A 16,536-nucleotide genomic window follows, 5' to 3' on the forward strand; every position below is an offset into this window, starting at 1 on the left:
TCTGTGAAATATCTTTAATACCCTACTCCTCCTACAGTTTTAGTCTGATTTCAATATAACTTGGCACACAAGTAGACTACACTAAGATACATAATTCTATTTATTGCCGCCTGTTGCAAAGTTTCAAATCCAAGTGCTACTTTTCCTTTGTTATACATACAGACCAGTAGAGCTACAGTCTTATCAAAGACTTCTGGTTGGATCTTATTAGACTTATTCATGTTATTATGTTCTTGTCATTAGTGGTGTAAGTCCAGTCTTTGCTAGAATTTTATCTGTAAGCCACAAACTCCAAAGTACCAGCTTTCAGAGTTAATAAAAGCTTGCTTGTTTCAATTATATCTCCTCACCTAGCTGCAGATCTGTAGCGCTATGGTTTAATATATTTGTCTTTGACCATAACGCTACAGATCCCGTAGTGCAAAAAAGGTGTAATTTACGGGGCAATATTTTTTGCGCTCTTTTCGGGAGAATTTCTCCACTTTCTAGCATTGGTCAGTCAACTTCCTTTCACACCCTAACTCTAGACACATTCTGTTGCCAATATGTATAGTTTATCCACCTCCCAACCATTTAAAGTTGTCTCTACAGGCAATAAACTCGCTTGAAGTGAATTTTCAGCAATCTAAAAAATAATTTTAATCAAGCGAGTTTATCACTTGTAGAGATGACTATAAAGGGTTGGGAGATGGATAAAATATACAGATTCGTTAAATAATATGCCTAGAGTTAGGGAGTTAAAGGAAGTTGATTGACCAATCCTAGAAAGTGGAGAAATTCTTCCCAAAAGAGCGCAAAAAATATTGCCCTGTAAATTGCACCTTTTTTGCACTACGTGATCTGTAGCATTATGGTCAAAGACAAATATATTTAAAACCATAACTCTACAGATCTGCAGCTACTCCTCACCTAAACATCTCTAGAAATAATCCTTGATTTTACTAAAATGAAATAAAAAAATCTTGGTCAAATGGCATTTTTCTGACCCAGTGCACCAAACTGATAATGGACAAGAATAGTTATAATAAATGATCGAAAATGGAACTATAGCTAATGTTAATCCCCCCCTCCCCCAAACAACAACATTCTCTTATTAATAATTTAACCTTTGGCAGAAAAATATGAATGTTTTAAAGACTACAAAGACAAGCTTCAGCATTTCATGTAAATTATTATATCATACTTACATTTTTTTAAAGTAAAAACAAATCCAGCTTAAGGTCACTTGGCCATTGATCAGACTTTTGGTTCATTGACTGTTTTAATGTTTCTCTTTGTGCCGTTGTCATAGTTGTACAAGAATTAAGCACTAGTTTATCTAATATCACAAAAAATCAATGATTATTTTTAGGTTTATCTCACAAGAGTTTTGGAAGCTAACATTTAAATAACCCCAGTGTCGGAGTCCCAGGTTCAAGTTTTTGGATTCGATTTCTTTCAATCATGTTCTTCTTAATCTCCCATGGATGATGCATCTAATATGTTTCATTGTACCTGAGTGAGGTTTCAAGGCATTGTTTCTTTTTTATATATATAGTGGGACAGATTCCCATTGGTACACACTGTAGTGGGTATTGTTTACATGTTATACCTGTTTTATTTACAGATTCCCGTGGGTACACACTGTAGTGGTAGTTGTCTCCCCTGAAGACATTCCCTGGGTGGAGGAACAATTAAAGAAGAACAACTTGACTCGAGTCAGGGTGGTAGCGGGGGCGAAGACACGACACAGATCTATTTATAACGGGGTCAAGGCCCTCAGAGACGGTGGGTATGTAATAAAACACTGAGGAAACACTTGTAAAAATATTTGAAAATGAACAAAGATGCTCGATTTTTTAGCTCTTCTGGTCAGAGACCAGAAGAGCTTATGCGATAGTAATGCGTCCGGCCGTCTGTCTGTCTGTCTGTCAGTCTGTCTGTAAACAATTTTTAAAAACGCTACTCCTCCTACAATTTTAGTCTGATTTCAATATTACTTGGCACACAAGTAGACTACACTAAGATACATAGAATAGTGCATCGGTTTTTGATTTCGATGAACGGTGTTGCCATGGTTACTAAAAATAGAATTATCTGTGAAATTCCTTTAAAACGCTACTCCTTCTACAATTTTGGTCTGATTTCAATATAACTTGGCACACAAGTAGACTACACTAAGATACATAGAATAGTGCATCGGCTTTTGATTTCGGTGAACGGTGTTGCCATGGTTACTAAAAATAGAATTCTCTGTGAAATTCCTTTAAAACGCTACTCCTTCTACAGTTTTGGTCTGATTTCAATATAACTTGGCACACAAGTAGACTACACTTAGATACATAGAATAGTGCATCGGTTTTTGATTTCGGTGAACAGTGTTGCCATGGTTACTAAAAATAGAATTCTCTGTGAAATTCCTTTAAAACGCTACTCCTTCCTCAATTTTGGTCTGATTTCAATATAACTTGGCACACAAGTAGACTACACTAACATACATAGAATAGTGCATCGGTTTTTGATTTCTATGAACGGTGTTGCCATGGTTACTAAAAATAGAATTCTCTGTGAAATTCCTTTAAAACGCTACTCCTTCTACAGTTTTGGTCTGATTTCAATATAACTTGGTACACAAGTAGACTACACTAAGATACATAGAATAGTGCATCGGTTTTTGATTTCGATGAACGGTGTTACCATAGTTACTAAAAATAGAATTTTCTGTGAAATTCCTTTAAAACGCTACTCCTTCTACAGTTTTAGTTTGATTTCAAAATAAGTTTGCACACAAATAGACTACACAAAGATACATAAAATAGTGCAATGGTTTTTGATAAGTACATACCAGTAGAGCTACGGTCTCGACAGAGACTTCTGGTTTTTTTTTATATAGTTTATTACATCTCAGGCAAGTTTCTCTGACTTAAGTTTATCTGAGCTGAAAGCTTAGATGAGCTTTAAACCACCCATTGTCCTTCATCCATCCATCATTCTGTAAACCTTTCACATTTTCAACCTCTTTTCAAGAACAACTAGGCCAATTTTAAATAAAAAAGGTACAAAGCATTCTAGGTCCAGGTGAGCTTAAATTGTTAAATGAAAGGCCAGCCCCCTTCCATGGGGAGATAATCAATAAAAGGAAAAAAAGGATGGGATCATTAAAATATCTTCTTCTCAAGAACCACAGGGTCAGAAAAGCTGAAACTTAAATGGAAGCATCTTGGTGTAGTGTAGATTCTAAATTGTTCAAATTATGACCCCCAGGGATTAGGATGGGGCAATAATAGGTATTACCGGTATATAGGAGGAAATCAGGTGAAAAACAACAGGGCCAAAGTTACTCAGGTGAGCATTACGGTCCATCATGGTCTCTTGTATATTTTTACCTCACCAGATTCAAAAGTTCAAATGAATTTTCTGATAAAAGTTTGTCCATAGCTTGCTGCAGAACTTGACTCTTTGCTGGAGAAAATTTGGACAGATAAAGCAGGATTTTACAATGCCATAGTCTGTAGCTCTCTCTCTGCTATATTACTGTATACAGGGTTATTTTTGCCCCGTGTTATTTTCGCCCTTTTGTACTTGCGAACAATTTTGCCCAGTTTTAAATTCGCCCAGTCATAGTTCTGTTTAAGAAATTATGCTGTGCAATTTGAATTCACCCCGTTTAAATTCGCCCACTCAAGAAGAGGGCAAAAGGGGCGAAAATAAAACGGGGGCGAATTTTCCCTGTATACAGTATTCCAAATTTTCTCCAGGAGAGATCTCCAGTTCTGCAACAAGATTTTTGTCCTCATTCCTGAGATTTTAAAATTATTGTTGATTTTAGCGTATACAGGGGATGTTGTAGTCCTGATTCATGACATTGTATGTTGATTTCAGTGTTTATGTTGTAGTCCTGATTCATGACATTGTATGTTGATTTCAGTGTTTATGTTGTAGTCCTGATTCATGACATTGTATGTGTTGTTGATTTCAGTGTATACAGGGGATGTTGTAGTCCTGATTCATGACATTGTATGTTGATTTCAGTGTATACAGGGGATGTTGTGGTCCTGATTCATGACATTGTATGTTGATATCAGTGTATACAGGGGATGTTGTAGTCCTGATTCATGACATTGTATGTTGATATCAGTGTATACAGGGGATGTTGTAGTCCTGATTCATGACATTGTATGTTGATTTCAGTGTATACAGGGGATGTTGTAGTCCTGATTCATGACATTGTATGTTGATATCAGTGTATACAAGGATGTTGTAGTCCTGATTCATGACATTGTATGTGATGTTGATTTCAGTGTATACAGGGGATGTTGTAGTCCTGATTCATGACATTGTATGTTGATATCAGTGTATACAGGGGATGATGTAGTCCTAATCCATGACATTGTATGTTGATTTCAGTGTATACAGGGGATGTTGTAGTCCTGATTCATGACATTGTATGTGTTGTTGATATCAGTGTATACAGGGGATGTTGTAGTCCTGATTCATGACATTGTATGTTGATATCAGTGTATACAGGGGATGTTGTAGTCTTGATTCATGACATTGTATGTGATGTTGATTTCAGTGTATACAGGGGATGTTGTAGTCCTGATTAATGACATTGTATGTTGGTTTCAGTGTGTACAGGGGATGTTGTAGTCCTGATTCATGACATTGTATGTTGATTTCAGTGTGTACAGGGGATGTTGTAGTCCTGATTCATGACATTGTATGTTGATTTCAGTGTATACAGGGGATGCTGTAGTCCTGATTCATGACATTGTATGTTGATTTCAGTGTATACAGGGGATGCTGTAGTCCTTATTCATGACATTGTATGTTGATTTCAGTGTATACAGGGGATGTTGTAGTCCTGATTGTTGACATTGTAGTCCTGATTCATGACATTGTATGTTGATTTCAGTGTATACAGGGGATGTTGTAGTCCTGATTCTTGACATTGTATGTTGATTTCAGTGTATACAGGGGATGCTGTAGTCCTGATTCATGACATTGTATGTTGATTTCAGTGTATACAGAGGATGTTGTAGTCGTGATTGATGACATTGTATGTTGATTTCAGTGTATACAGGGGATGATGTAGTCCTGATTCATAACATTGTATGTTGATTTCAGTGTATACAGGGGATGATGTAGTCCTGATTCATAACATTGTATGTTGATTTCAGTGTATACAGGGGATGCTGTAGTCCTGATTGTTGACATTGTAGTCCTGATTCATGACATTGTATGTTGATTTCAGTGTATACAGGGGATGTTGTAGTCCTGATTCATGACATTGTATGTTGATTTCAGTGTGTACAGGGGATGCTGTAGTCCTGATTGATGACATTGTATGTGTTGTTGATTTCAGTGTATACAGAGGATGTTGTAGTCCTGATTCTTGACATTGTATGTTGATTTCAGTGTATACAGGGGATGTTGTAGTCCTGATTCATGACATTGTATGTTGATTTCAGTGTGTACAGGGGATGCTGTAGTCCTGATTGATGACATTGTATGTGTTGTTGATTTCAGTGTATACAGGGGATGTTGTAGTCCTGATTCATGTCATTGTATGTTGATTTCAGTGTATACAGGGGATGTTGTAGTCCTGATTCATGACATTGTATGTTGATTTCAGTGTATACAGGGGATGTTGTAGTCCTGATTCATGACATTGTAAGTTGATATCAGTGTATACAGGGGATGTTGTAGTCCTGATTCATGACATTGTATGTTGGTTTCAGTGTATACAGGGGATGTTGTAGTCCTGATTCATGACATTGTATGTTAATTTCAGTGTGTACAGGGGATGTTGTAGTCCTGATTCATGACATTGTATGTTGATATCAGTGTATACAGGGGATGTTGTAGTCCTGATTCATGACATTGTATGTGATGTTGATTTCAGTGTATACAGGGGATGTTGTAGTCCTGATTCATGACATTGTATGTGTTATTGATTTCAGTGTATACAGGGGATGTTGTAGTCCTGATTCTTGACATTGTATGTTGATTTCAGTGTATACAGGGGATGATGTAGTCCTGATTCATAACATTGTATGTTGATTTCAGTGTATACAGGGGATGCTGTAGTCCTTATTCATGACATTGTATGTTGATTTCAGTGTATACAGGGGATGTTGTAGTCCTGATTCTTGACATTGTATGTTGATTTCAGTATATACAGGGGATGTTGTAGTCCTGATTGTTGACATTGTAGTCCTGATTGATGACATTGTATGTTGATTTCAGTGTATACAGGGGATGTTGTAGTCCTGATTCATGACATTGTATGTGTTGTTGATTTCAGTGTATACAGGGGATGTTGTAGTCCTGATTCTTGACATTGTATGTTGATTTCAGTGTATACAGGGGATGCTGTAGTCCTGATTCATGACATTGTATGTTGATTTCAGTGTATACAGAGGATGTTGTAGTCGTGATTGATGACATTGTATGTTGATTTCAGTGTATACAGGGGATGATGTAGTCCTGATTCATAACATTGTATGTTGATTTCAGTGTATACAGGGGATGCTGTAGTCCTGATTGTTGACATTGTAGTCCTGATTCATGACATTGTATGTTGATTTCAGTGTATACAGGGGATGTTGTAGTCCTGATTCATGACATTGTATGTTGATTTCAGTGTATACAGGGGATGTTGTAGTCCTGATTCATGACATTGTATGTTGATTTCAGTGTATACAGGGGATGTTACAGTCCTAATTCATGACATTGTATGTTGATTTCAGTGTATACAGGGGATGTTGTAGTCCTGATTCATGACATTGTATGTGTTGTTGATTTCAGTGTATACAGGGGATGTTGTAGTCCTGATCCATGACATTGTATGTTGATTTCAGTGTATACAGGGGATGTTGTAGTCCTGATTCATGACATTGTATGTTGATTTCAATGTATACAGGGGATGTTGTAGTCCTGATTCATGACATTGTATGTTGATTTCAGTGTATACAGGGGATGTTGTAGTCCTGATTCTTGACATTGTATGTGTTGTTGATTTCAGTGTATACAGGGGATGTTGTAGTCCTGATCCATGACATTGTATGTTGATATCAGTGTATACAGGGGATGTTGTAGTCCTGATTCATGACATTGTATGTTGATTTCAGTGTATACAGGGGATGATGTAGTCCTGATTCATAACATTGTATGTTGATTTCAGTGTATACAGGGGATGTTGTACTCCTGATTCATGACATTGTATGTTGATTTCAGTGTATACAGGGGATGTTGTAGTCCTGATTCATGACATTGTATGTGTTGTTGATTTCAGTGTATACAGGGGATGTTGTAGTCCTGATCCATGACATTGTATGTTGATTTCAGTGTATACAGGGGATGTTGTAGTCCTGATTCATGACATTGTATGTTGATTTCAGTGTATACAGGGGATGTTGTAGTCCTAATTCATGACATTGTATGTTGATTTCAGTGTATACAGGGGATGTTGTAGTCCTGATTCTTGACATTGTATGTTGATTTCAGTGTATACAGGGGATGCTGTAGTCCTGATTCATGACATTGTATGTTGATTTCAATGTATACAGGGGATGTTGTAGTCCTGATTCATGACATTGTATGTTGATTTCAGTGTATACAGGGGATGTTGTAGTCCTGATTCTTGACATTGTATGTTGATTTCAGTGTATACAGGGGATGCTGTAGTCCTGATTCATGACACTGTATGTTGATTTCAATGTATACAGGGGATGTTGTAGTCCTGATTCATGACATTGTATGTTGATTTCAGTGTATACAGGGGATGTTGTAGTCCTGATTCATAACATTGTATGTTGATTTCAGTGTATACAGAGGATGTTGTTGTCCTGATTCATGACATTGTAAGTTGATATCAGTGTATACAGGGGATGTTGTAGTCCTGATTCATGACATTGTAAGTTGATTTCAGTGTATACAGGGGATGTTGTAGTCCTAATTCATGACATTGTATGTTGATATCAGTGTATACAGGGGATGTTGTAATCCTGATTCATGACATTGTAAGTTGATTTCAGTGTATACAGGGGATGTTGTAGTCCTGATTCATGACATTGTATGTTGATTTCAGTGCATACAGGGGATGTTGCAGTCCTAATTCATGACATTGTATGTTGATATCAGTGTATACAGGGGATGTTGCATTCCTGATTCATGACATTGTATGTTGATTTCAGTGTATACATGGGATGTTGTAGCCATGACTCATGACATTGTATGTTGATTTCAGTGTATACAGGGGATGTTGTAGTCCTGATTCATTACATTGAATGTTAATTTCAGTGCATACAGGGGATGTTGCAGTCCTAATTCATGACATTGTATGTTGATTTCAGTGTATACAGGGGATGTTGTAGTCCTAATTCATGACATTGTATGTTGATTTCAGTGTATACATGGGATATTGTAGCCATGACTCATGACATTGTATGTTGATTTCAGTGTATACAGGGGATGTTACAGTCCTAATTCATGACATTGTATGTTGATTTCAGTGTATACAGGGGATGTTGTAGTCCTAATTCATGACATTGTATGTTGATTTCAGTGTATACAGGGGATGTTGTAGTCCTGATTCATGACATTGAATGTTAATTTCAGTGTATACAGGAGATGCTGTAGTCCTGATTCATGACATTGTACGAGTCCTAGCAGAGGAGTCGGTCATAAAGGATGTGGCTTTTGCAGCCAAACAGCATGGTGTTAGTCTAAGTATTGTACTGTGGAGTTTAACAATATTTATTTAATGATTTCAATCAAATCTTTAAGTTTAAATAGAACTGATGCTTGTTCTCTTACAGAATTTCTACCTAATGCAATATAATCAGACTAAACGTAAATGATGTAAGTGTTTGAATGAATTAGATTATATATATTAAAAAAGAGATTAAAGAAATAGTCAGCAATTTTGTTTTGTTAAATGAGTTAAAAAAGACAAATTGAACAACATCAGTAATTTTGTAAATGCTTTGTTTTTCCTACAGGCCGCTGGTATTACCCGACCTTTGACCTCTACAGTGATAGCGAGGGACAGTGAGGGATTTCTGTCAGAATCTCTAGACAGAACTAAATACCTGGCCAGTGAGATGCCCCAGGGATTCCAATTTAATATCATCAACACCGCTTATGAAAAGGTGATGTATAACTCTTTTCAACAAAATTCAATCTCACCTTTTATGGCTGATTTTATGCAAACACTTACCTTATTGATAACATTTTAAAAAGTTACGAGATTACTGTGTTTTGTTTTTATTATATGCCCGAATTTATTTGGGGCGCATATTGTTTTTATCCTGTCTGTCTGTTTGTCTGTTTGTCTGTTTATCTGTCTGTTGTCAACTTTAACCTTCGCCATAACTTTTGAACCGTGAGAGATAGGGACTTCATATTTGGTATGCATACTCCACTAATTAAGCACTTTCAACTGACACCAAGGTTTATGACCTTGTGACCTTGACTGTGACCTTTATGCTAAAAATAGCTTTTTCAAACTTATGCCAGAACTTTTGAACCCTGGGAGATAGAGACTTCCTATTTGGTATGCATACTCCACTAATAAAGTACTTTCTACTGACACCAAGGAGGTAGAGACTCTGTATATGGTATGCGAACTCCACTAGTTAAGTGCTTTCAAACAACACCAAGGACAATGATCATGTGACCTTGACTGTGACCTATTTGCTAAAAATAGCTTTTTATATGCCCGTCTTAAGACGGGACGTATTATGTTATAGGCTTCATGTCCGTCCGTCCGTCCGTCTGTCCGTCTGTCCATTCGTGTCCGGCTCATAACTTCAATACTATTAGGCCTAGGATTATCAAACTTTGTCAACTGATACTTCTTGGGTAGACGGTGTGTCGCGCACAAAAAGTAGGTCGCTCTGACCTTTAATAAAGATGCTATGGCCAAATATGGAAAAATCCTGTCCGGCTCATAACTAGAAAACTATTAGACCTAGAGCTATCAAACTTGGCAAAAGTATACATCTTAGGTAGAAGGTGTGTCGCGACCTATTTCAAGGTCACTGTGACCTTTAATTTTAGTGAAATTTTTTTAAAAACTAAGTTTTTTAAATTTTAAATTTCATAATCCTAAAAATGTAAAAAAATAGAGTTGTATCCTTATTATAAAGTATTAAATCAAGTAAAAACTAATTTTTTTCATCATATACTTTACAGCAATCTTAAACAAATTTCAATGTTAATGAGAGGAATTCAGTTTGTCCCATGGGCATAATTATCAAGCACTGGTCAAGAAGAATTTTGATAGCAGAAAGTTGCATGTCAAATTAGAGAGAAATTAATGAGTTTAGTGTGAGGAGGTAACTTGTAGAGCATTGGTGTTATCTATTTCCCTTGAGTATTGGGCAAATGGACAGCCAGCCTAGCTGTTAGATTAAAAATAGCTCTTGTTGGCTAGCCTAAGTTTTAAATGAATTTGATGAAAAGTAATTAAAACTAATTTGATACTGCATAATAAACTAATAATCTGATATTATATAATATTAATTAATTAAAAACTAATTTATGGGGTGGGGTTGAATCAGCATGCCTACTTGTCCATATGAATTAAATATAAAACCTGTCTGGCATTAAATCTAAAAAGAAATCATGGAGTTTTTTATATGTTTTAAAAGTGTTTTAGGATAAAAAGTGCAGATCCATTAATATTTAGGGAGTAATGAGTAGACAAGCATCCAGTCAAAGATTAATTAATGAGTTCAATGTAGGAAGGCTATCTGATCAAGCGCTGCCTGATCTGTATCCTTTGGGGATTAGACAGAAGAACTTCTGGTCAGTTTATAGCATATGTCATTTGATGGCCAGCCTTTCTTTTCAACATTAATTTGGCATAGATTAAGTTGTTAAGACTAATTTGATATTGTTTATTATGATGGCTGGCATTTGACAAAATCTAACACAAACAGTATAGAAATCTATCAGTTATGTAATATTTGTTATAATTATGCCTACAGCACAGGGGATGGATAAAGAAATATTTTTTTTTTAAAAATGGAAAAATCATGGAAATCTTAGAATCAAGGTTGACATGATTTTCTTGCACTCTAAACTGTTAAAGATATTTGTGTAATTTTTTGACGGGCGTATCATGCTGTGGCGTGGCACTTTATTTACTTTGTTATATAATTAAAAAAAAACACATACAGAAATAATTTGTTCGTAAGATTGAATGATAAAAATGCTTTAATTCTTAACAGTAAAAATTTTCTGTAAACATGTTTTTCTTACAAAAAGAAATGGAAAATAGAATGAAATTCAAGCCAAATAGTTTAGCATTAATATATATTGAAAATAGTTTTATGACTTTATTTTGTGTCTCACTTGGCCTCCAAATACACAGATGAATTTTATTAAATTTTTCAGTCATCAGCCTTTATTAATGAAGAGTCAGTGGAGGGACCAGATCTCTTTGTAAGGATTTATTACAGAGTCAGTGGAGGGACCAGTGGTGTGTATACCAGGCAGTCTGTGGAAGGTAATTTACACAAATGTCACCAGACCTGTGGAAGGTAATTTATTACAGAGTCAGTGGAGGGACCAGACAGTCTGTGGAAGGTAATTTATTACAGAATAGTACAAAAATTTATACACTAACACAGTAGCAGGTAAGTTATTACAGAGTCAGACTTGTGGAGGGACCAGACAGTCTGTGGAAGGTAATTTATTGCAGAATCAGCTTAGATGAGGCCATCTTAAAAAATATGTTTGCTTGCCCTCTTCTGACCCCGGACATGGGACAGTATTGGGTTGGTAGGTAGGAAAAAGATTATTCAAAAACACTTGTGAATAGGATGTTAAAATAATTCAAAATATGCTAATGTGATCAAAAATTTCAGAAATATATATTAAAAAAAAATGTTTTCTGGAACTTTGAGTTGAGTATTTTAGTCAGTTGGTTTGGAGAGGGCAACCAAACAGAGGGACATTTTTATTAATTTGCATAAATAATTATATATAGGTGATACAAAATTAGAATAATCATTACTCATGACCTATGGATCAATTGATATACATATATAGCTGTATTTTTTTTTATCTCTACTTATGTTTTTTTTGCCAAAATAATATTTTAACACATGGTTATTCCCCTTGTTTTATTACTTACAGGTAACATACAGAAAAGATTTATTTGCAGCAGAGGGGATATTAAGAGGTACTTCACAGATTGCAGAACATTATAAATAAATTTACTGAGTGAAATATCAATTTCAGTAAGCTTTTCCTGCTTAGTTAGAGTGATTTATTTGATTTACCCTTGCAGAAAATCTATCATCCATTTTCATTGAGGAGGGATTCACAAATGAAAGAGAGAATATCATGAGTTTCATCACAGAAGGAAATCTAAAGGTGAATTGGTAGTTATCTCCCTTTTTATAAACAGTGGTATTAATGAGTCAAGATTTAAACCTTCATCAGGATGTAAATATTGGTTGGTCATGTGATCAAATCCAATAAAGCCATGAGGGTTTTATGATAGATTTTGATCACGTGACAACACATATTTACATCCTGATTAAAGGATTAAATCTTGCAAATGTTAATATAAGTACATGTACTTTCTTTATGATTTTATGTAAACAATAAATAAATGCGTAATAATTATGTTAATTCTTATTTTTGTTCATTTATTATGTGCCTTTGACCTAAAATTGACATGTTGTTTTCAGTTTTATTTTATGTACATCTATTTTCTGTTTTACAGGTGTCCTCAGAAAAATCTCCAAGCTGCTCTGATTCTGGGTTTGTCTTTTTTGTGTCACCTCAGAGATTGGAATCAGACATAGCATCCAAGATTGATAACATCTCAGTAACAATGACCAAAATTACGTCACATCAGCATGAAAATTACTCTGAATGTAATAACTCAAGACCTAAATTTACAAAGAAAGAAGATTGTGATTCTGACATTGTGGTCTGTTCCAAGTGTTCATTTCTAGACAATAAAACAGTTGTACTGTTAAAATTATATAGTAGTGTTATTGAATACATGAGAATATTATTGGGGCGGGGGACTGCGTGTTTATGTCTGTGGTGATTTATCATGAAGATTAAGAGAGGGAATACTGTGTCGCTTCTTAAGAACCAAGATCAGGGAATGAATGGACAGGTTCTGTATGTGACATGAAAAATCTCTTTGGTGCAGTTTAAAAGTGCCAATAAATTGATCATTTTAAAAACTCTTTTGCTTTCTAATTTTTAAGTTAATTTATAGTGAACATTTAATATTGAATAAAAAGTAATTAAGGAATAACTGTCTTATTTTTTTTATTTCATGATGTGTTCAATCTATCGCCGAAGGCGTTTATGCATAAAATTATCACACAAGCCAATCGATTGATCATCGTCATGAAATTGAAAAATCTGACAGTTATTCCTTATATTTACATGCTTTGATTCTGCCAATCCACGTGCTCCAAGCCCTGCTTCTGTCTAGCTGTTTGTCCCACCTGCACGTTTTTACTTCCACAGTAGCAACAGTGCTAACCTCAGCTGTCCGTCTGTCTGTCCGTTTGTAAACTTTTCACATTTTCGACTTCTTCTCACGAACTACTGGGTCAATTTTGACCAAACTTGGTACAAAGCATTCTTGGGTAAAGGGGAATTTAAATTCATTTGTTAAAATAAAGGGCCAAGTCCCCTCACAAGGGGAGATAATCAAGAAAACACAAAATTAGGGTGGGTCATTAAAAAATCTTCTTCTCAAGAACCACTGGGCCAGAAAAGCTGAAACTTCCTCAGGAAGCATCCTTATATGTGTGGATTCTAAATTGTGCTTGACCCCCCGGGGGAAGGGCGGGGCCACAATTCAAAGTTTACATAGAAATATATAGGAAATATCTTTGAAAACTCAAGAAACTGGGACAGAAAAGCTGTATTTATTTAGCTATCTAAATTGTTCAAATCATGACCCCCAGGGGAAGGGCGGGGCCACAATTGGGAATCAAATTTTACATAGAAAATTTAGGAAAAAATCGTGAAAATCTTTTTCAAGAACCACTGGGCCAGAAAAGCTGAAACTTGTGTGGAAGCCATTATTGTTCAAATCATCCCGGGGGAAGGTGAATAGGGAATCAAAGTTTTACATAGAAATATATAGGAAAAATCTTTGAAAATCTTCATTTCAAAACACTGGGCCTAAAAGCTGAAACATATATAGCATCCTGGGGTAGTGTAGATTCTAAATTGTTTAAATCATGACCCCCGCAAACCAATTAATCAAAGTTTTACATAGAAATATAGGAAAAATCTATGAAAACTGAAACTGGCCAGAAAAGCTGTTTTTTAAAATATATTTGAAAAATTTTTGAAAATCTTGTTCACATATATAACCACTGGGCCATTAAACGAAACTTGTGGAAGCATTGCATGATTTTGTTCAAATCATATATAATGCAAAGTTTTACATAGAAATATATTGGAAAAATGTTTATATACTGGGCCAAAGCTGAAACTTGTGTGGAAGCATCCTTGGGTAGTGTAAATTCTAAATTGTTCAAATCATGACCCCCAGGGGAAGGGTGGGGCTACAATGGGGAATCAAAGTTTTACATAGAAATATATATAGGAAAAATTTGAAAATCATTATTAAAAGTTGTGCACAAAACGTTTAATGTCAAAATGTTTAAAATATGATATGGGGCAGGGTGTAATTTTAAAGGAGGAAATTTAATAAAAACACAACAAATAGGTGAGCGATGTGGCCCATGGGCCCCTTGCTTTTTTTTTTTCAATATATTGATGGTGAAATAAAGTGCATTTACAATTTGTAATTTTATCTCGGGCAAAGACATTGGAAATGTAAATATTTATTTCTGAAAGTAAAAAAAAAAAATTAGTGGAGTCATTTTAGTCAGTTGGTGGGATAGGGCAAACATTTTTTTTAAAGAGGGCCTTCATATTTTCTCATACAAAAAATCAGCAAAATATCTGCATGTGTTTTGAATAGATTGCAGAAAACTAACTGGAAGAGATAGACAAGAAAAAAAATATCATAATATGAATATAATAGTTCAAAAGTAAATTTTGCATAAAATAATTACTAAAATAAGCCAATTCAAATGACAATTACAAGTAGATCTTCACATACCCTCTACTTTAACGGAATCTCCATAGCTGTGATTTGTAAATTTTTCACATTTTCAACTTCTTATCAACAAAATTATCACACCTGGCCAACTTTAATCAAATTTATCATATAGCATAGGAAAGTTTAATTGAAGGGACAAACCAATTTGAAAATTTTTTAAAAATTGGGTTTATTAAAAAAAAATATATAAAAAATGTTGTGTTTTATTGAAAGCTTCCTTGGGTTGTTAATATTTTTTTGGGGCCACAGAAATCTAATATTTACATATATGCCCTGTTAACAAGGAGAATTTAATTTGCAGGAAATTAATGAGAAAATAAATAATTCGAATCAAATTAATGCGAATGAAATTGCGTTTACATGACAACTAATGTGAAATAAACGAATGCAAATTAAAATTTTACTTCTGCAGCCCGGCGTCAGCACACCTATTACGACGTCATTTGCAAATCAGGTCACCTTTTGCAGAAGCAGATCCATTTGACATATAATATTAATGGCAAAGTGTCTGTATGGCAAGCGCGTTTTAATGATTAACAAAATTTTCCTTAGTTTTTCACTCAAAAATAGTACCTATAGCTGACCACCAACATGACGCATTTGACTAATTTTTGCCACTACGCATGTGTCAGAATTTAATTCAAACTAGATGCTGTCATGAGACAGTAATACCCGCACTAAGGTGTTTGCCTCTAAATACACGCTCCTACATATTAAGCGGCTTTCCAAAGAAATAGTCAAAATAATTCTATAATTTACATGTATTCATCAAATTGAGTATGAAATTCTCAGACCCTGTGACCTATAACTCAGAACCTCTTATATTTATTTTATACATGTTTAATTCATTATATACCAGTCTGAATTTTATTAATGATGTAAATTGATGCACGGATCTGTCGGGGGGGGGGGGGGGGGGTCAGGACCCCCCCCCCCCCCCCCGGGCCCCCTGGAATTTACAAGGTTAAAAAATGTATATACTAAAACAAGGGAAAAGTTACAATGGACCCCCTTGGAAAATGCAGATCCCCCCCCTGGTAAACACGAATATGTGTAAAATAAGTATGAAAAGTTAAACATTTGCGGCAATAGAAGTCACCACTACTCCCACCCCCCACAATATAGGTTTTTGACGTTTGGGTGAGATTTACTTTAGGGTTTTTTTTTTTTTTGATTGTCAATTTCTGGGATAGGATTTTTTTTTGACTGAGGTGGACCCCCCCCCCCCGGAAAAAATTTCTGGATCCGCGTCTGAAATTAGATTTTGATATATGTTTTGCTCATAATAGGACCTTTTTAAATTTACTAACCCCCCCCTTCGACACCACAATCACACAGCACATACTTTTTGGAATACGCTAGATGGAAAAGGTTTGTTAAAATTTAATATCGTTTGTTATGAATTAATTTAAAATTTGTTCTTGTAC

General features: G+C 35.2%; 1 protein-coding gene across 1 annotated transcript; it reads left to right on the forward strand.

Moving 5' to 3' along the window:
• Positions 1 to 1,606: 1,606 nt before the first annotated feature.
• Positions 1,607 to 13,147, forward strand: LOC134276932 (D-ribitol-5-phosphate cytidylyltransferase-like; the record flags this gene model as incomplete). The annotated part of the gene is made up of 7 exons (XM_062759210.1): positions 1,607 to 1,767; positions 8,602 to 8,702; positions 8,985 to 9,134; positions 12,130 to 12,175; positions 12,284 to 12,369; positions 12,725 to 12,934; positions 13,070 to 13,147. Coding segments are annotated over 7 exons (832 nt in total), but the record flags the coding sequence as incomplete, so codon positions are not given.
• Between the last annotated feature and the right edge of the window lie 3,389 nt (positions 13,148 to 16,536).

The sequence above is a fragment of the Saccostrea cucullata genome, unplaced genomic scaffold (genome assembly GCF_032062105.1).
Source record: "Saccostrea cucullata isolate Sc308-1 unplaced genomic scaffold, CSIRO_AGI_Scuc_v1 ctg13182, whole genome shotgun sequence".
Taxonomy (NCBI): domain Eukaryota; kingdom Metazoa; phylum Mollusca; class Bivalvia; order Ostreida; family Ostreidae; genus Saccostrea; species Saccostrea cuccullata.